The sequence below is a fragment of the Juglans regia genome, chromosome 12, assembly GCF_001411555.2.
Source record: "Juglans regia cultivar Chandler chromosome 12, Walnut 2.0, whole genome shotgun sequence".
NCBI classification, from domain to species: Eukaryota; Viridiplantae; Streptophyta; class Magnoliopsida; order Fagales; family Juglandaceae; genus Juglans; species Juglans regia.
The window spans coordinates 3077025-3099241 of NC_049912.1; the positions used below are offsets into that span (position 1 = coordinate 3077025).

Sequence of the window (22217 nt, forward strand, 5' to 3'; positions counted from 1 at the left end):
TGTTCTTACAATTGAGCACTCTGCGTGATTTAGTACTACTGAAAATCATTCCAACTCTCTGTATCTGAAAATGGCAAGTGTATTCTATGGACGAGAGAGATCATTGCAGTTGGTACACAATTGGTAGTTCGTATTATTTTTAACAATGGCAAACATATTTCAGAGCTACAATTTAAAACTACGCATAAAATGCTTGGTGGTTCTTCGGGAACTTTATTATGAAAGGAATCCGAGAAGAGTAATGCTCTACACTCTTAAGACAAAAATTCAAAGGTGGAGGGAATGCCATCCTTTGGTATTATTGCTTTTAAAGCATGGAGTATGCAGACTAACAATGAACCTTCCGAAGTGTCCTAAATTCTACTCTTTGGAAGCTTATATTTTTCAAGCCTCTCAGCATACCATAAATAAGACGAGCTTAGTTTATCAGATAAAGTCAGGCTGGCCTGTTGAAGTCAAGCAACGATGCCACATTCTACTGTTGGGGTCCACCAACCTGGGATAAGAAATGACCTCAGGAATTGGAAGGTAGACATAATGAGTGTTGCATATGCCTACTGTAATGCCGCTATATCCTGCAAATGCGCCATGAACCTGCCGGGGCCAACAATCCAGATTGAACACCCATTAGCACGACTGAACTGTTAAGAAAAAGAAAATAATCGTTGGGCAAGTGTAAACAATATGTTAAAACCTGCTTCACTGAGGAGCACTTGGAGAACAACCCAATATATGCCAGTGTGGTAGCTGGCTAACCCTAAGTGGTTTTAAAAAGGTTTGGTTAAACCTAGGCTAAGACTCAAAATGATCCAAATTTGAACAATCATTGAAAATTAGCACATCTGAGCTCGCCAGCTGTCTAGACTTGCCAACTGAAAAATGTGGCAAGTTTGAGGTCAAGTGAAGAACTTAAAGTCTCAATTAAGGGTAAAATTTCCTAACTGGAAAGTCTCAATTATTTTCTTAAGGACTTAAAGTTGTCTTCTTCAACACCTTGCTCCTTTGGGAAGTGGCAATAGATTTTAAAGGACTAAATGTCCATGGATTTCTCGTTTCGGTTGTAAATCCTAGTTAGGTGTTACTCTTGTATACATCCTGTGGACTTGGAGTATGTCTATTGCTTTATTTATAAAACCTCTTGATTACTTGTAAAATAAATCAATCTTTTCTAAACAAAACTTCTGTAGACTTTGATATTTATCTGTAACCAGCCTTTTTAAATCTACTTTTCATAATCATAACATAACATATCTAATCATATCATACTCTTCATCAGTAAACACAATATGGTAGCTAAGGCAATATTCCATATGAACTTATATATATATAGAGAGACAATTCTCCATTGAAAGTTAGAAGGGTATGGCACATAACTTGCTCTAACGTGTATCTCAGATGTCACTTTTCTAGTGTCACCAATTATTATCAAATTGGACCCAACCAAACTGCTTCGATCCTTGTTTTTGATAAATCATCCCATTTAGCAATTAAAGGCTTTACCTTGGCTCATCACTTGGCAAATAAGCCAAGCATTAGATGTTTATTTCTGCTCAGGTGATCTACTGGCTAATCACTTGGTAAAAGCCCTGTTCAAATGCCATGTTGGTAGTGAGGTTGTTAAGAAATGACATTTGGTTTAATGGCATACGTGGTTTTAAAGATTTATTTCAAAGAAACTTGTACCACTTTTTGGCCTATATTTAGCCACGATATTCCTGTGAATCGTGTCTAAACAAGATGAAGAAAGAGATACTGACCATTAGGTTAAGTAAAACTATTCCACAGGAAACCTAGATACTGACCATCACCTTGAAATCCCTACCTGAGAACTGCAGCAAACCGAGGCAGCAGAGACTGTCTTACTCAGAGAGAGAGAGAGAGAGAGAGAGAGAGAGAGAGACTCACAGCATTTTGTCCTAGTACAGTGCATAGAATTCCATCTGATGCATTTGCACGTCCACAACGGATCATGTATGTTGGATCAATATACTTCACATCAACCGGAACACCAATCCCCTTGAAATGGTTTTTTATCTGACAGAGGAATGGTTATCATATATCAGCATCCTATACGATAGTTGCAAAGAAAACTCCACCAAGGAAACCATTTAGAATATGCATTAAATGATTAAAAGTCATTAATTTTATGGGTTGCTTTCCACAAATGTTAGCAATTCTTCAGAAGCAAGAGAATACATGATAGAGAAAATATATTTTTGTGAAAACTCAAAAGCACCTAGCCTGCTGAAATTTTGTTTAACATGACAAAAAATGCAAAACTTGTTAACGTGCAGTTCAATATTAGAAAGAATATATGTCATTGGGTTAATAAAAAATATAACATCATAGCTATGTCATCACTGAAAGTTGTCCCATTATTTGATGATGCAGCCTTAAGGCAAATTTGTATCCAAGAAATAAGAAACTCCAATTGCATCCAAAGCCACATATGGCTTATACTAAAAAAGAATCAGTCAAGATTACAATTTCAGCCCTTGGAATTCATTAAAAATGCCACAAACCTCCCTCCCAAACATTCTGGGATCTTAAGATTTTATTAATTCCCCCACTCAAATCTCTAATGACCAAGCCATTCGGTTGTAGCATGGGTTAAGACTTGGAACGGCTTAAGTTTCAAGCCACTAAGATTGACTCCGATACCGTTTGAAACGATGCAAAGAAAGTCAAATCACATTTGGAATTATATTCTAAAAAGATAGTTAAGATTACAAATGGTATCAAAGTCAATCTCTACTATAAGTGTAAAACTTCAATCATGCCAAGCCTGGAATCGTGCTACAATGGGATAGTATATGAGATTGTTAGAGATTTGAGTGGGTGAGATTGTAACACCCCATATCCATAGGAAGGTGGTTAAAAAGAGTTTGGTGCATGAAATCTCATATTGTCTGGGAAAAGTTTTTGACCTTTATAATGAATTCAAAGGGCTCTACCTGTAATATTAATTAGTCATTTTAGAGTATAAACCCAAATGTGCCATGAGCTTTCCTTAGATCGTTACACGCTTACACGGTTACACCAAATCTTTTCATGATTAAATTCATAGAATGAGTGCAATGCCCCACATTTAATAGCATGCAAAAGTTGAATATCCATCAATAGAGATTTTAATTGGAGAGAGAGAGAGAGAGATAGAGGATAAAAAAATTTCGGGAAGTATTGATGAGAGAGGCTCTACACAAATTCAGCACAGGCTGAATGTTTCAAGAAACATGATAAGTATTAAAACCACCAACCTCTTGCTGAATGTGTACACCGATATCTCCGAGTACGGTGTTCCCAGATGCATCTTTAGCATTAGTTTTCTGAAGAAAATCCTGCATTAGAAAGCAACAGAATACAGCATTTTACCATATGTTAGAAGAGAAAACATCAGGAAGAAATTATAAGATCTATGTAATGTAGTGGAATGAACAGAAGCAGTTATTCATCGAATTCAACAAAGCCAAAAAAGAAGGAAATGTAGGCCAGCTGGTCAGTGAATAGTATTCAACCTTTATGGTACATTTGGATATATAGATTGGAATGGAGGATTTGAATTTGAGTCTATAAATCCAAATGCTCCATTAGGGGGACATTAACTATAGATTATTTGGATTTAGATCAAATTACATCAGGATTTTAGTCACTCAAAATCTTGAATTCTAGATTTTATTTATGCAAAAGGAATTTCAAATAACAAGTAGGTTACAATGGATTCCAAATCCATTCATTTCTAAAATCCATCCAAACAAAGTTTTTTGAAATCAATAGTTTTTGAATCAATACATTTTAAATATCTCGATTTAAAATTGAAAAACAAATCCAAATTCTTTCATCCAAATGCAATCTTGAGTGAAAGTAGAAATTCCTTATGTAACTCACCTGCCCTGCTCCCTCTGCAACACAGATAACAGCTGAGCCCTTTGTCTCAAGCAGGTATTTCAGATGCCGCAGAACGCCATGAGGACCGTGCAAATTAAAATGTAGCTAAGATGTGCATATCAGTAGGATTAATAAGGGCTCACCAAATAACTATTGAATCAGTTTCTAGAAATAAGTACCTCGGGAATCAAGCATATATCAATTTGCCCACTAGCTAGTGATGCATGCATAGCTATAAATCCACTGCTGCGACCCATCAATTTCACAATTCCAACGCCATGATAAGCACTGTGTGCCTATATAAAAATTTGAAGCAAAAAAAAAAAAAAAAACAATTATGATAGATAAATAAATAACAGAAGTTCATCATGAAGGAACCAACAGCAGGAAAAACTCATCAGAAGCCTTATGTAGAGAGATATAAATATCCACACATGGGCAACTAAAAGGCACGTGGTGTACCTCTATGTATGCGGAGTTTATTGCTCTTTGTGCTTCTTCCACAGCAGTATCAAAACCAAAAGTTTTATCCATCAGCAGTATATCGTTGTCTATAGTTTTTGGCACACCAACTACAGCCACCCTCATCTGTCTTTTACGGCACTGAAAGCAGAAAATATACGACATTAAACTTCAGGAAGGCAGTCCCTAGAAAGGAATAGGAACGCATTAGCAACAAACAAAAACAAAGTTTTCTTGTGTCCATTTCTCTTTCAAGATAGCTAATTCACTTGTACATGCCCTGCGTACTTGAATTGCACCTTCTTGTGCTTTTAATGATCCTTTTTTTCATTACTTATAAAAAAATGCAAGAACATAGAATGGAGCCACAAATGTAGACCCTGTAAGATACCTGATGTTATTATCTTAAAGATATAGCAGCACACTATTATTACATTTCCATTGCCTTGAAGATGAAGATAACAACAATATTTACAGTATTTGGTACTCAAATAATGTCTGCCATTATTTATTTATTTATTTATATATGCATCCATTCATTCATTTATCTTATATGTCATTATTTTGGCAATGCAACTAGATGAACAACTTCAGTAGTAAATTTTTACATTTAATATTTTTCTCTGTTGCAGGTTCCATGCAGATTTATTCTGGCATGATAATCTTACTAATGAACAAGAAAACTACATGAGACAGTGAGCCGAGTTACTATGAGGGCCACAAGCTTACAACCTCATTGTGTATCGCATTGGCCCCAGCATGCGTGCCATTCCCACCCAACACGAAGAGCATGTTGATTCCTCTTTCCTGACATCAAGAGGCAGAATAAAAAATCAGATAACTCTAACTACCAGGAATCATGATGCATTCCAGAATTAATTGACTACTCATTAATTGATCAACGGGAAATGAGTTGAGCACCTCCATACTGTCCACGATTTCACTTATGGGAGGTCCTCCTCGTGAAACGCCTAACAAGCTTCCACCAGAAAGATGGATATTCTGAACCACTTTCCTCGACAGCTGATGATCAAAGCCAGAACCTAAACAAATTAATCTATAACTATAACAATAAAGAAGATAAGAAACATGCATTTATCTTAAGTATGCAGCAGCCTTGTTGGATGAATCAATTAATGTTTAAATAATTGCAAAGACAAAGAAATACCGGCATTTCACTTAATTCTTTGTCAGAAAATCCACGATAACCAAAGGGAATCCCGACAATCTTTTTCACACCATATATTTCGAGTGTGATGACAATCTGCAAAAGGACATGGATGGATTAATTATAAAATCAATCTTAAGGCATGATGAATTAGTCCTTTAGCCTCTTAAGTTCTGTAACTCCATTACCAGATTTAGTAGTGAAATGTTACATAAAACTTGAGGTCACAAAGTACATAGGCTTCAAACAATGCATTGCTAGTGAATGCTAGGGGCATAGTTGTTGTCAGAAAGCAGAATTATGAAATTTCTCAACTCAATTTTACTTTCAGTAGAATGAAAGTGCAAGTAAATTCTACAGAATTTATTTGTCTGAATTTTACTTTCAGTAAAATTTATTCGTTTACATATAAAAAAAAACTTTACTTTCAGTGGAATGCTATGATCAATGGAATTTTGTGTTTAACATACGAGCATCATCATGTAAAGAATATTATTTACAAGCAAAATTGTCACAGGTTAGGTTCTGTATAAGCAGAAAATGTTCTTTGTTAAGCACCCAAGCTACAATCAAGTTACTGCAGTTTTGATACGAGTCAAACAGAAAGAAACATAGTAATGTCTAATTTAGAGTCAAGACAATGACCTGTCTGATGACGTCATTGAGACCAGGGCACAGCCCCCCACAAGTTACAATTGCTGCTTTCACCTCTTCGGGCCTGAAGTATATCTTCTCCCGAGGCCCAGCACGATGAACCCTGAAAAGTTCCATTTCCGTACCACCACATTATGAAGTAGCAGTGAAATTGACATCTAATCTTACATAAACCAAAGCATACATGCATACAATTGTGAGTTAATGTGAGAAATTTGATGAGGTAAAATATGACTAAATGTGAAGTTGCACTACTTTTCAACCAGGATGAAGCTGATTTGCACAAACTTCTTTTCCAAGGTGCCCAGTTATTGTTTTGTTCTTACCGTGATTGGACATATATGAAACTGCTAATACATATATAGAGTACATCATAACAAACTCCCTTGAAGTTTCCTTTTATTTTCAGAAACATTACTCCATCCCTGAGGTTTGTGATCCATATAACAGATACATCCTTATGTACCCTTACACTCACAGTTTGTGACTAATTGTGAAAATGTTATTTTTTTAAAACCAGATTCCCATCCAAAATAACTTCAGTTATTAATGCTTTGATCTCTAGTTAGATGAGAAGGAAAATCAGGGAAATATGTGGTTATCTGAAGAGGTGGAGTGTCATCAACATAAAAGATAAGCACCTGACATTTTTCTTTCTTTTTTGTTTGGATAAGTATAAAAAGTTTTATTGAGCCCAGTAAATAGGCAACAATTTTCCAAATATCAAGGGAGGTAGGGTGTGGTTATATGGACACACACATATACATGTGGGTATGAGTGTGTGTGTGTGTGTGTAATTTGTATCTAATGGTACATTTTGTCATTTTCTCATGCAAATTCAAAAGGCTGGTTGACCAAACCAAACCAACAATTTCTGGAGCTTCTTTTTTCGGTTGAATCTCCTCAAGGCAGCCTAGTCCAAATCAAAGAATCTTCTCGGAAAACCTTGATCCTTTTGCATGCCTCTCCAGACCATGTTAATCCTTCACAATTTCCTCGTGGAAAAAATTGGCATGTAATTGTTCCACAAGTCAGAAAATAAAAGGAACTTTCATGGAACTTTTCCCTATGCTTGATTACACTTGAAACCTCCTCATTTGTGTACAATCACCCACCCTTCTAGTAGTCGATTCATTATTTTGCAAACACATAGACCATAGAGCCATAAACCTTCCAACACCAACCATCATCACTACTTCCATTTTTCTACACCAAAATCTCATATCGGTAAACCTCTATGGATCTCCATTCACTTTAGGTTCTACTTCTTATAACAACAATATCCCAATTCTTTTCTGAATAAAAAATTAGGAGTTTAAAAAGTCTTCTACTCATTGCTGACAGTTACGTATTCAAGGATATCACAACTCCTACAAGAGGTTGAAGACACATATTTACCATTGTTCTACCCAAGTACAATCAGGATCAATGCACTCCGCACCGGCAGATGTAGGTGACGTGTAGTTAATGACCTGAAATATTGAATGAAAAGGCAGATCACAATGCATATATCAGTTTGCAACCTCGAATATTGAGCACCATATTACGCAATTACATTTTTTGCATCATATAAAATGAAACAGAGACAAGTTTCTACAGAAGAGAGGAAAAGGAGCAGACCCAAATGATCCAAAATAAAAGAAAAAGATAAATTTTTTATAGAAATTGATAGAATGGTATAAGTTTGAATGAGAAGACTAATCAAATTGAAACTACAAGTTCCAGAATAATCTAAAACATAAAAGTTTCATATAAAGGAAATATACCTTAAGGAGAACCCTGTCGTTATTATTTATGTAGCCATGCCACTCCTCGTCGGAAGGATAACCTCCTGCAAAATCTTCAGACACCGGTGTCCTGCCATCATAAATAAAAATAAAAATTAACACGAAAAAAAAGATTCAAAAAGGTAATACATATGGAGTTTGAGTTGTTTCCAGTCTTCACTAAAAAAACGCAACACGCCAAACATTCCACATAAAAAGAAAAGAAAATAGCTTTGAGTAATTGCTTTGATAAGTACGATCATGCAAAAATCTTCAGTGTCTAATGCTCAAACAGTAGTATAGAACGAAAAAAAGAAAAAAAAAACGGAAAGATCAAAAATTTAATATGCAATTCACAATATGCCTTTAACAAAGCGAAACAAACGGAAGCGGACCTCATTCTGAGGCAAAAAGTGGATGGAATTGGGATGGCATCGGGGAAAATGTCGGTGATGTGAGGAATGTTGAAGCGCCTCTCGAAGTCCTTCTGGAACTTGGACTTCCAATCAGGATCGTTGAAGTCGACGTCGGGGCTCCGCTTGGCGGTCGCAGCAGACAAAAGGAGTTTCTTGGCGACTCGGGCCGAGTTTGATCGCCGGCAAGGAGAGTTGAAGCGCGGAAGTCCATAAGAGGGGTGATAGTCGAGGCGCGGGAGAGCGAAATTGGGGATGATCAAATGCGATAGAGCACCCATGAAATAAAAACTCGAACAATGCGGGGATCTTTTGATCGCAGAGGAAATAATCGAATTGCAGAATGTGAATGGAAAAGTTCAGGGAAAACAGAGACAGTTCTTGTGTGTATGCGTGAAGCGGAAACGACAGAGTGAGCGACGAAGGCGAACGTCAATGGTGGCCCTGCTGACTTTAAAAACCACGAAAAAGTGGCTTTCCAATGTTCAATAGAACACCTTTGTGACCAAAATACCCTTATGTATTTTTCTAATTCTATAATTTGTTTATTAAAAATTCAAAATAATAAACCAAGCTGGGACGTTTTTAAAATTTTTAATCTGGTTTGAGGTTTCGATAATTTAGAAATAATAAAGATATATCCTTTAATATCATATAAGAATTAAGTTTACACACAAATTTTATACAATAAGAATTACATATATAATATATTATATCTATTTTATAATAAAAAAAATTTTTACAGTCTAATAGATGATATTAAATTACGTTAATGTATAAATTTTTTTTGTATAAGATTTATGCGTAGAACAAACATTTTTCTTAAATTTATTGTATAAGATTTTTATAGGTTTTAAATTAAAGTCTACATAAATTGCAATTGAGTAATATTACTTATTATCTTAATTTTTATCATCTCATGATGTAATATTAAATGATCAGAAATTATTTATTATATTTTACTTATAAATTTATCATCTAATGTTATATTATGTAATGATGAGAAAAAGAATGATGAATAAATTTTTTCGTTGCAATGATCTCTTCGACCATTCAACTGGAACAAATAATTAAAAAAAAAATAGATGAAATTTGTGCTATACAATGAAGAAAAAGAAGGAAGGAAGGAAAAAGAAGAAAAAAAAAAAAAAAAAATCAGCCGCCGAGTAGGTTTGGTTGGAAGCTTTGGCAGTTGGCAGTTGGCACCTTTACCTACTTCAGAATCACGAGAACCAGATTCTTCGAAGTTTGGCATTTCCAATTCCATTCCGAAAGTCTTTTTCCTTGGAAGGAAAAGTACTCCAAAGAGAGAGTCTTGAGTCAAACATGATTTTTGAAACGTTATCTGATTGGGCCTAGGAAGCCCAAATAGCCTCGAAATGAGAAGACGCACTGCCCCGTTTAGCAAAGCCTTTTTGGCCCAATGGAAGTGTTACCATCCATGGATTAGGCGCACATATGAAACACGTGGGTATGGTACCCTATATTGATTGTGCTTTAAGGGCAACCCACCCCTAACCCAGCAATTCCTTCCGCGTAAAGAAAAAATACCAATCGATCTTTAGAATTGTTATTAATATCCAAGACATCCTAAAATCAATGTCCCATTAATTCAAGCTGAGGTATTTGGCGCCTGAAGTTGATTGAGCCAACTAAAATAACGTCTCTTATAACGGTCATTCGTTCCTTAAAAACATCCTGATCTCTTCTGTCCTCTTCGTTCCAACTCTACAGCAGGTCCCATTCTCAGGAGTCAAAATCATTCTACTAGGATTTAAGGATGATGAATCTGCTGTTCAAAGTGCAAGCATACAGCAGAAAATGGACAACAAAGCCGATATATTACTAGGTTAAAAGTCTGATTTTTCTCTGATCGATCTGTTTTTGGTTCTCTGCCTCGATCGCTCATAATATTTAAAAGTTTCAGCTCTCTTATTCAAGCTTTTAAAAGTTTTGCAGATTTATCTCATGTTCCCGATCTGCCGTCATTAGGGGAGGAGTCTGATCATCTGAATTCTGATCAAATCAATGCATATTGTCATGGGTCATTGGTAAATCATCACAAAGTTTGCCTTTTTTTTTCTTAACTACTTGCTGATCATATTTATCAATCATGTACGTACTAATACAAGTCTAATTCTGGTACAGATTGATCTTAGGGAGACCCATTCAAGGACTGATGTCCTGAAAATGAAAGGGCGCCTGAGATCAGAAAAAGAACTGGGAATCCGTAGAGATTTGGAGGAAGAGATTAAAGAGGGAATATACCAACATGCTCTCAGGTTGCACCGACTCTATCGGCAGCAAAAGGAAAGGAAAAACAAAACACTTCTCGAAGTCAACATAAGCATAAGAATGGAAGGAGGAGCCAAGATTGAAATAAAAGAGACCAAGAAAGATCACGGTCATGATCATGATCATGAGAGGGGTCGAGTACCTCGGACTGCTAGTGCTAGATCAGAAAACATGATGCAGCTTGCAGCAGTACCACAGGTTAATGCCAATACCAAGAAGTTCGATTGGGTGAAGTCTCTACGCTCAAATGCAGGTCCGGTCAGAAACTTACAATATCAGGCTAAAACATTAAGAACCAACCGTTGCTGCTATCTGAATCTTGACGGCCTTAACAATGGCAGGAGAGTTTGCAGTGCTAGTACCAGTAGTAACTCGGAGAAGCCGGCCGGCCAGGGTCTACGCAAACGTTAGAAGACAAATTGCTTGAGTACGTCAGGGATGGATGGATCAATTGAGAGGATCATTTGATTTGTTTGACATATATAAAAGTATAATAACGATCATGTAATTATGCGTGTTTTGTTTGAAACATGATGTTGTCATTCTGGGATTAATCATTTATAATAAGTACGGTTATGTTGAAACGATCGAGTGTTCTGTTTATAAAACTCTGATTAAAGTTATCAATGAAAACCATGTTCAGCTGACTTGTTGGGTATATATTTATGATTATAAATTTGTAAATTGTTGGGTATTTATGATCTTAATATAAAAATACCCAATCAACGATGACGCACTCTCTAATTAATATATGATTGATTTGGATGCATGGTCTAATGTATATAGATCAGGGATAATTACATTATTAAATGCTTATAATGTGAGGCCCTGCATGCAGTACTATTCGAAAATTTTACAAGACAACATTAATATTGTAGAGTTCGCATATCTAATTTTCAACTTATATCTAATTTTGATAAACAACAGAAAATGATGTGTACTGATCAGAAATATTGCTACCTCTTACGATAAAATAGAAGAATATCCGGAGTTGGAGCTCCACAACAATCATGTAGCATACCATGAATTGCCAGGCCTGCATGGAATTAAATAACCCAAGTTCTTTTTTCCAACGTTCCCTGGTGGCTAAGTGGGCGTAAATGAGTTTTGTAGAAGAAAAGGGAGACAGGCGAAAAGGGAGACAAAAATGTGAGAGAGATGAATATGCAAATTTGGGAGACAAAAAGATGAGCTGGAGAAGCTAATATTAATGGCCATTAATGGTTGACTAGGAAACATTTGAGAGTGGACCTATGCTTGAGGCACCGTTTGAAACTTGGACTTAACTGATTTTAAACTGAGTCTAACATCAAAATATCCAACTTTCAAATCATTAAACTCATTTCAACTCAAAATCTTTTCACATATGGGACACACAACCTTTTTTAACTCAACATCTCTTTACATGCGGGAGTCACAAAATTTTTTAACTTCATATATCTAAACTCATCTTATATAACATCCAAACATCAAAACACATCTTTTCATCTTAGGTGGATCCCACAAAACTCACTCTATCATCTCAACTCATTACTATTAATAAAAAAACTCAACTCAGCTCAACATCCAAACGAGACCTGAGTATTGCTAATTTGAGACTCGACTTCTATTGCTTAATTGCAAAGTACAAAGTATTCAATGCCATGGTTGGTGGTTGAAAGTTGTAAGAAAAGGAAGGGGCGCCCCATATGCCCCTCCCCATTCTGCTCCCAGGCGTTATGCTTAGGATGATGGCACTAATGGCTGGCTAGCTATAGGTTGCCAAAATAAAATCCCCTTGTTTAAAGCACATTAGTGATACTCTTTTCCAGTGGTGTAGGATTAGGGTAAAACCATCATTTTTCCAAAATTACATTTTCTCAAGAAAAAGTCATCTAGGTTGTGGGTGTTTGAGTGTGTCTTTAGTTTATCTACCAATGTAGCACACTCGGCTATTGGGTGAAGACGAAATCGGATCAATTGGAGACTTTTACACTGGATTCACTCATGAAACAACTACAAAAACTGAAATTGAGATACATTTTCTTCCGCTGTGTATGATTTCCATGAACTCCAACATTTGGATCAAAGCGCATCTAAATGTTGTTCCTAGTGAAACTTATGTCTTGGTTCATGCATAGGTTGCCTCTCTTTTATTACCAAGCATGCTTTTGCTTTGTTCATAACATAAACATGACTCTATTTTTATATACTTGTATTTATTTTGAGATAAGCTTACCACGTATCATCTTTGAATATATTTGAGCCTCTGGTTATACGTTGGATGCCCATATTTTTCTATGCATTTGAACCTCTGTTTGTTGAGCAGTATAAAACATGATCATGTTTTAATGTTTGGCATTTTGATCATGGTTGGATGTTTTTCTTGAGATGAACTATCATAGCTACCAATGTCCCTGTCTTTGAAAAAAAGGATACACAGAGACTCACTGAGCAGCTGTTAGGGGTGCTACCCGTACTTCCTAGATGGGACATGGGGAATTGGTCCTCGGCCCCTGCCCCTGCTCCTCGTGGGTGGGTGCCCCTATCAGGATGTTGGGGGCGAATTAGCCCCCCAGTCTGTCTGGTCATCCCGTCTGGCACCAATACCACAGTTGTTACAAAAATTTCCAACAAAATCACACAAAAAAAAGTTACAAATCTCAATATCTTACAAATCCAAACAAAAATTGAAAGAAACTTACATATCAATGCTAAGACAAAAACCAAAACAAACTTAAGATATGTGCACATACCATTCACAAACCCAAGAGCCATGGTTGCGGTCATGGGTTATACAAATTTGTAAAGATTTGTGGGCAATCTGTATGGTCCATGGTCACGTCCATGGGCCATTAAACTTGAAGATCCGTCATGGCATCACCCATAGTCGCAACCACCAACCATGGGTCTCTAACAAAATATGACCAGCGGGCCATGACAATGAAGGGTTATAGAGAAAATAGAACTCGCAGCCGCCAATTGTTACCCACAACAGCAGAGAGAAGTTCTCTGCTGGCTTAGAGGAAGAGGAAAATAAGAATGAAAGAGGGAGAATAAGAGAAAGGAGAGAGAAGTTGAGGATGATAGCCACCAGCACTAAGGCGTGAAAGCTTGATGGACGGGGGAGAAAAGGAGGAGCAGATAAGAGAAAAAGGGGGAGCGGAGGAAGGCGGCTAGGAAATGGAAAGGAGAGAAATTAGATGAGAGAAAGAAAATGTGATATTTATAGGTGAGGTTGTATTAATATAATAACTAAGGAAACAACATCGCAAAATGGCGTCGTTTCATTTTAAACCTCTGTGTGTGTGTGTGTGTGGGCCGGACGAGGGATATTCCAAGCAGGCCAGGGCCTAGCTCGGTCCTTGCTTGGGTCTCGTCCCTTGCCCGAGCCCCATCCCCTACTTCATAAAGTGCAGGCAGAAGCCTGCATGCTAGGAGTGATAATATATAACATGACCCATAAATCCAACATAAACATGATACGAAATTAACGAGTTTGCGTTTGATATAAATGAGTTTGGGTAAAAAAGGGTTGACCCATTAAGACATGATTAATAAATAGGTTAACCCGCTTAACTCGCAATAACCCGTTTAAATTTTATTTCAAAATTATAATTTTATTATTGTTGGATTGTAATATTGGTATTTCTCAAGATACTTATATTTTCATTGTTGAGATTGTAATTCTGGACTTAAGCTCATATTTGTTATTATTAGGTTTGTAATATTAGTTTTATTTTAAGTTAAAATCTTAAAAATATTGACATTTTTTGTTAGTATGTAGTTTATTATTTTTTGGAGATATTATGGCAATTAAAAGATATAGATTTGAACTTTTATATGAAATTATGTTAGTCAAGTCAAATGGGTTATGCAGGTTAGTTCAACTCATTTATATCAAACAAGTTGAAATAAGTCATGTCATCTTGACCAATTTCTAATTAATTATTAAACATGTTAAAATGAGTGACATGACACGACTCGTTATTTAAATGGGTCATGTTAGAACTTGAAAGTTTGATCTGTTTAGCTTAACGAGCCATATTTGGGTTGACCCACATAGGCGAATATTTATGATTTGACACACATGAACACGACCCAAGAATATGAATTGTCACTCCTACTGCATGCTACCCACTTTTGACAGATGGGCCTTCCATTTGCTTAAGGTAGGGCCAGCCTCGCTGCCTACACCTAGTAGCCATGGTGCATCGCACGCTCGTTTGCTGCACCACATCGGAGAGTTTGAGTTTGGATCATTGGGTTTAGCATGCACTGCTGAGGCAGAGCCTACCCCATTGGGATTAGTGCGCACTGTCGTGCTATACACACTAATGGGTGCTTCTTTGATGACATGTAATGCTGAGATAGGGTGGCTGTGGTTGTGGTTGTGGCTCTTGGCGTTGCTGAATTTTTTTATTTATTTTTAGTTATATTCATATGAGCAATAAGAGGTGCATTTTGAACCCAATACCTAGAGGCAAGCAGGAGGTGGGCACACCATTAGACTTCTTCCTTCCTTTGTTATAAGTGGGGCATTTTTATTTTAGTTGTTATTAATTATGCTGAAATAAAATTTGATAGTTATTATTATTATTATTTTGGCATAACTATTTATTCTCATATGTTTCCATTCTATCTGTGTATTCTATATCATTACATGAGATTAATTATTTGATATAAAATTATATGTGAATTATTATTTTTTTAATCTATAACATGTGATTTATGAAATTAATTTATCACAAAGTTTGTTAGGTTATTTATTTATTTATTTTGGTCTACAAGTTTTTTTGGGAAGTGATAAATAATGAGAGTATGGTTGAAATTAAATTGGATTGTATCTCCCATAAAATTAGAATTTGCGCAAAAATTAAATTAAAAGTTATCAATTAGACATTGTGACACAAGAAACGATTAAGAAGTCTAGCAAATTTTTGATCTTGCGATGTGTCCAAATCATTTTTCCTTTTAACTTAGATTGACGTGGCAAACTTCTTAAGGTGTATATGTAATAATTATTTGTGTCCTATTGTAGTGAAATGGCATACAAGAGTATTGTTGCGACCTGAACAAATATTAAGAATTGGATGAAGAGAACTATAATACTTGGTATCTCAAGATCCAAAATGTCTTGAATGAACAGGAGATCTTGGAGACCTTAATTACTCACTCGCTAATCGAGCCTGAGAAAGGGAACTCAAAACAACATAAAAAAGGGATTGATATGCGAGCTTTACTATATTAAACAACATGCACAAGCTAGACTGCTTCAATTGTGGAAAGAAAACCAATTCGCTCGTGACTGCACTGAGCTAAAGAAGATAGAATCTAACTATTCTCTTTTCATTTATTTAATAAGTCATGTGATTATTGCCCATTCCTATTTCATGTGAATTGTTGATTTATGAGCAACTAAGCACTTAGTGCGAGATATAAAAGGGTTGAAAACTGGCCGGTTTGATTTTGGTACAAAATAGAAACCAATCGATCGACTATTTTTCTCACCTGAAACCGATTGAATCGGTTGATAGAGAGGGAGAAAATTGGCAGACCGGTTCTGGCCGTTTCATCGATTTTGGGGGGTTGGTTTGGGTTGGGTTTTTAACCTATGTCTAAATTATTTTGGGGCTCAATTAAAATCCTAATTTGATGTAGTGGGATTTTAAAACTCATTTTTTATATTCAAGTTTCATTTTAATTTTTAAATGTCATTTGTAATGTTAGGTTTAAAAATAAATATATTAAAAATAGTAAAATAGTAACTGGTAAGTACATACTACTATACTAGATAACTAAAAAAATAAAAACTCCACTAAATTTTAATTCACATTACAAAAAAAAAAAAATTATCCTAAGCAACAATGCAATTAAAAAACATAAGATCAATAAATGACAATGGTTCTTGTCATCTTGATTCTCCACTCTTGTTACTTCAGCTTTCAATTTTTAATAGTTGTGACGTTTGATTGTACATCCAACTTTATATAAAAATATAATAAGATAAAACATTAAATATTAGTGAATTTGGATGATGAAGAGTGCTAAAATCAAATTATAAAAGAAAATGAATATTGAATTATCAAGACATTACCTAATTTTACCAAAAAACTCTCCAAATTATCCATGGAATCTTGAATATCAATTAGTGTCGACGAATGTCTTAATCAATCCTGAGCACAAATAAGAGCATCAACAGTTATTGGAACCAACAAACTCTAAAAATGATCAAACACATGACCTCATGTACTAAATGCTGACTCGGATGCAACTATGGAAACAAGTATGACCAAGAAGTCCCGTGCAATCCTCTCAAGTATAAGATGGTTAGGCTAATTAATGTTCCACCAAATGATCAATAAGTCAAAAGATGGGATGAGTTCCTCACAACCATATGATAAATATTGATCCACCGTTGTTTTGGCAACAATAGATCCCAAGGCGAAAGATGCTTGATACACCTCATCATACCATCATGTCTCAACATTGTCATCATCATCATTTATGGTTGTAGATGTCTAAGGGGGTTCATATTCTCAGGTAGTCATGGTAGAATCAAATGTCGCATTATATTCATATAAAGCTGCTAATAATCGTCTCACACTCGACATTAACTCTTCAGCATAAGTCTCATCATGAATTTTCTTCAAGTGCAGTCAACATCAACAAGTTCGACCTATCTAATGGTCCCTAATACTTATCATATTTCATTTTAATGCTTGTGGTCATGTTCATCAAACATTGATTATGACTTTGACTCAAACTAGTCATCTCTTTTTGGAGTTGACAAATCTCCTGAAAATTGGTATGGGCCGTGACATATAAAGAATCAAAAAATCTCGTAGTGACATCATAAAACATATTCAAGAACTTTGCAAACACTTGTGCTGTCTCCCATTCCTCATCTTTGAGAGACCCCATGTGTCTATTACCAAACTAAGAGATGAAATTATAATCCTCACTCCTCATCCGATTGAAAATCTTTTCAAACTTCTTAGCTGCCTCCAACATCATATAAGTTGAGTTCCATAAGTTAGAACATCAAGAGACAACATTTTTCTACAATCGATTTTCTCGTTTTTTAGACATATCTTAAACTTGTCTAATTGCAGGGTAAGAGCACGCATATCTAACTACATTTCTAACCATTGTAATGACGTCATTACATTACTTCCAAAATTCAAACCCTCATTCACAATAAGATTTAAAATATGAGCACATAATCTCATGTACATATACTTTCCCTCAACACATTCTCTGTAAAAAGTTGTCTTAAATAAGTAATAACAATATTATTTGAGTTTTCATTATCAACAGTTACAATAAATATCTTATAAATGCACCAATCAAGGAGGCAAGATTCAACATACCTCCTAATAGTATCCTCTCAATGATTAGGGATGAAACAAAAATTAATGGTTTTTATGCAATTTCCAATCCCTATTAAAAAAATGTGCAGTTAGACACATATAATTAATTAGATTTTGTACCTAGGTTCATGCATCAATAGTTAATGAAATTCTCATGACACCCATCTTTAAACAACTTTTTCAGCTTTTTCTTTTCTAATGCAAACAATTTTATAAAATTCTTTGCAACTGTGAGACGACATGACACTTTAGACTGAGATTAAAGAGACCAACACAACTTCCTAAACCCTAGTCATTCAATAATTTTAAATGGCAACTCATCTGTAATTATCATATATGAAATCGACAACCTTACAACCTCTTTACTATACTTATGGGTTACAAGATTTCTCGTTGTACTACCAACAATATATATTTAACTTGCTACTTGTGTGTTGACTCACCTGCCAATATTTTTTGGTAGATATCCAAAGGCTCACATTTATGAGAATTTTTTGGATATGAAGGCAGTTGGTTTTACATGGTTGAAGTTTTGTTCCTCTTTCAGTGGCGAGTATACATCTTGCTACAATAATTACACATACCCTTTGAGTGTTATGAGTTATAGAAGTTGTCAATGGAGTAATAGAGGCCATACATCTTGCCCTTTTGGCTTCTGATCCCGTATTGCCAACATATGTGCTAGCTACAACATGGACCCTTCTAAGACACACACGAGGCACCACCCAATCACCCAATGAGGAAAAGGAGACCTTCCGTGTTACTCCTCATGTAATGAGTAGCATGAGGATCCCTTATCACTCCTTGAGAATGGGGTTAAGGCCTTGTCACAAAGTGAGTGGGCAACCAGCCTTCTACCATTTACACAATGGGAGGCTAGGGTGATGGCATGGCTAGCTATACCTAGATGAAATCAAAGGGATCGACTCCTTGCCCCCAACCCACCTTGATCGGATGGAGGCCAAGGCTTTCCCAACCTAATCCATCATTAGATTAAATTGTCTTTACCTTATTAGGTTGATGATAAACCCTCCATTTTTAGGGGATGGCATGACTACCTGTGTGAGTCCCTTTAGGGTAACACATTGTGGTCGCACCACCTTATATGCAAGTATTAATTAATACTTGAAAAGTAACCCCCATCATTCTATGCAAATCATAAAAGAGATTGCTCAATCCACCCCGAGAGTGTGGTGCGGCAGTTGATCTTTATGGTTGTCCCTAGTACAACTATATGGATGCGAGGTTCCTAGCCTACCTCCATGGGTTACAAGGGGCTACCTCCCCTTCTTTAAAAAAATAAATAAATAAAGTTTTACAAAAGAATTTAAAAGGTTTTATGAGAATTAATTTTTCTTTAATGTTCATACCTAGTTTGATGAATGATAAGCAAAACAATTATAAGTGCTAATTACATGGAGTAATTAACAATTTGCAAAGAATACAAAAACGACAGGAATAATAAGAAAGTCTGGTGTTTTGATGGTCGGAAATATGGGTGTCACAAAATGTGATATATGTAGGATTTCATTTTGACACAATATTTCAAGGTAGAGCAATAATACATATACCCACTGCTATGGGTGCTACCCGCATGGTGCAAGGCAGGGGCACCCCTTCCCCGGTCCCCGCCCCACACCATGCGGGGGGAGGGTTTTCAACCCCACCCCCCGCCCCGGTAGCGGGGGGTGGGGTTGAAACCGCACCTCGCCCTACCCAGCACCCCGCTCAACCCAGTGATTCACTGGACCTGTAATTTTTTTTTTATCTAATTTTTTTTAGACCCAAATTATAATATAATATAATATAATTATAAATTTTATTCAAAAAAATATAAAATCATTAGAGTTGTATTTTGGATTGTCTTGACCTCCTAGACCAACCTTTACATAGGAGACCAATATAATACAATAGTCATTCTTAAGCAATATGAGACTTATTGATAAGACAATTCATTAACTTGAATTCAAGTTTTTAACAAATTATATATATTTATATAAATATAAAAAATAATATTTTTTATTATAATTTGGGAATGTGTGGAGCGGGGTGCAGGGTGTGGCCCCGCTGGGGTCACCCCCCCCCCCGCGGGCGGGGTCTAATGGTCCTTCATGAGAGGCGGGGCCCCTACCTCCGCATGTGCGATGCGGGGTAGCTCGCCCGCCCATGCAGGGAAGGGGCAGATGGGGGCGGGACCCCACGGCCCACCCTTCCCCACCGCCATCTTATAACCGAAACATTTTAATTTTGTAAGAGAGAAGATCTTCAAATTCTAAGCACTTTCACACATAAACTCAATCTAGTCTTTAATTGATTACAAGGAAAAAATTCAAGATCAAATAAATATGAGAATATCCATATAATAAATAAAATTAAAACCTAAATGATAACGTTAACCACTTTGGGAAGCAAACCCTCATGTACCGATTGTAAAAAATCCGACTGAGTAAATTATATATATATATATATATATATATATAAAGGATATTAGCTAGCTAGAAACTTTATATCAAGAAGCAAAAATGACATCTAATGCTTGGTGGATATTATCAGGATAAGTGACTGGCCTATGATGCATTTAGACAAACAGCAGGAGAGCATGCACTGCACCTTCGCAACTTCAGAGAAATAGAACCAAGACCCACACACTGTACAACAGCAACACAATATATCTTCTAGAATAGCAAAGTAGGAAAAGTAGTTATTTCCTCTCCAGTACTTGTAACAAACAATATTCATTTATTCCCTTGTTTTGTGTATAAATACAATTCAATCACTCAATGAAAGATGGAAAAAAAAAAAAAAAGAATTCATGTATTTCTCTTTGTCTAACATGGTATCAGAGCCAAAAGACTAAACATCACTCTGATCCATGGCTGCACCACCATCTTCCTCCACTCTCTCCTCTTTCTCTCACATTGTCACCACAAAATTAACCACTGATAATTACCTTTTATGAAAGGTACAAATCTCAGCTTACCTAAGAGGGCAAGACCTCTATTAAACCAACTTGTTATGAGTGTTCTTTTTTCTTCCCTTTCTAAATCCATAGTCGGACATGCCCTATCATCTACAATAGCTCGCGAGCTCTTGGTCTCACTGACCCCAATGTTCGCATCTCATTCTCAAGCTAAGGTGTTCCGGGTCCGTTTCCAACTTACTAATCTTTCACGAGGAGATCAAACGATCTTTAATTACTTCGAGAATGTACGTTCTCTTGTGGATTCTTTGGCTGCAACTGGTAACCCTCTTCCTGATAAAGAGGTTGTTACCTATCTTCTCAATGGCTTAGGACCTTCCAATGAGTCTTTTATCACTTCAGTTACTACACGGGCAGAGCCCCTTTCTTCTCAAGAATTATATCAACTCTTACTCCTTCATGAAAGTCGTGTATCTCACTATACGAGGAGTGCCATCTCCGCTCTTGAGCCCTCTGTCATTTTCAGTGCCACTGGAAACCGTGATCAACGTGGCTGTGGCTCATCTCGTAGTGGCTGACAAGGTCATGGAAGGGGACGTTACTTCAACAATACTCATGGAGGACACTTTTTCTCCTCAAACACTTCATCACAACAGTATACAACACAACGATCCACATGTCAGGTTTGCAACAGGTCAGGGCACATTGCCCTTTAATGCAGATAGAGGTTTGATCACTCTTATCAATTTGAAGCCCCAAGGCCTTTTTCGGCTCACTACACTGCACTTGGTTCCTTGTTTGATGTTGCACGGTATCCTGATTCTGCTGCCACACACCATATCACTAATGATTTGAATGACTTGCATATTTCATCTGAGCAATACACTAGTAGTGACTCAATACGAGTAAGAGATGGATCTGGGCTCCCAATCCAAAATTTCGGCGATTCCTATTTCTCAGCTAATTCCTTTTCTTTTTCTCTTCGTAATTTGCTTCATGTTCTCTCCATCACAAAGAATCTAGTCTCTGTTCTTTAGTTTTGCATAGATAACTTATGTTTGTTTGAGTTTCACTCTTTTCACTTTTATGTGAAGGACAACCAAACGGGGACATTGCTCCTTACAAGACCCACGCATAAAGGCCTCTGTTTTTCCCTCAAAGCTATCATCTCCTTCAATTCCTTCTGTGCATCTTGGTGAAAGAACGACTCTGGCTCAGTGGCTCCACAAGCTAGGACACCCCTCTCTAGCTCTTGTCTCTCGTGTTTTGCACTCCAAGTGCTTGTCAATTTCTCCAACAGAT

The 22217-nt window shown here is 36.4% G+C and overlaps 2 protein-coding genes across 2 annotated transcripts; one reads left to right on the top strand and one right to left on the bottom strand.

Moving 5' to 3' along the window:
- Nucleotides 1-109: 109 nt before the first annotated feature.
- On the bottom strand, nucleotides 110-8838 carry LOC108998278 (ATP-dependent 6-phosphofructokinase 5, chloroplastic-like). The gene is made up of 13 exons (XM_018974792.2): nucleotides 8331-8838; nucleotides 7936-8026; nucleotides 7568-7641; nucleotides 6161-6272; nucleotides 5516-5611; nucleotides 5269-5370; nucleotides 5080-5154; nucleotides 4348-4488; nucleotides 4065-4181; nucleotides 3886-3990; nucleotides 3258-3338; nucleotides 1906-2034; nucleotides 110-594 (listed from the first exon to the last, which is right to left on the bottom strand). Exons 1-13 carry the CDS (start codon nucleotides 8627-8629, stop codon nucleotides 427-429), a joined length of 1590 nt encoding a protein of 529 aa, XP_018830337.1. The 5' UTR covers nucleotides 8630-8838; the 3' UTR covers nucleotides 110-426.
- Nucleotides 8648-11208, top strand: LOC108998244. Its single transcript, XM_018974743.2, has 4 exons — nucleotides 8648-8731; nucleotides 10083-10197; nucleotides 10308-10399; nucleotides 10497-11208. Exons 1-4 carry the CDS (start codon nucleotides 8648-8650, stop codon nucleotides 11052-11054), a joined length of 849 nt encoding a protein of 282 aa, XP_018830288.1. The 3' UTR covers nucleotides 11055-11208.
- The last annotated feature ends 11009 nt before the right edge of the window (nucleotides 11209-22217 follow it).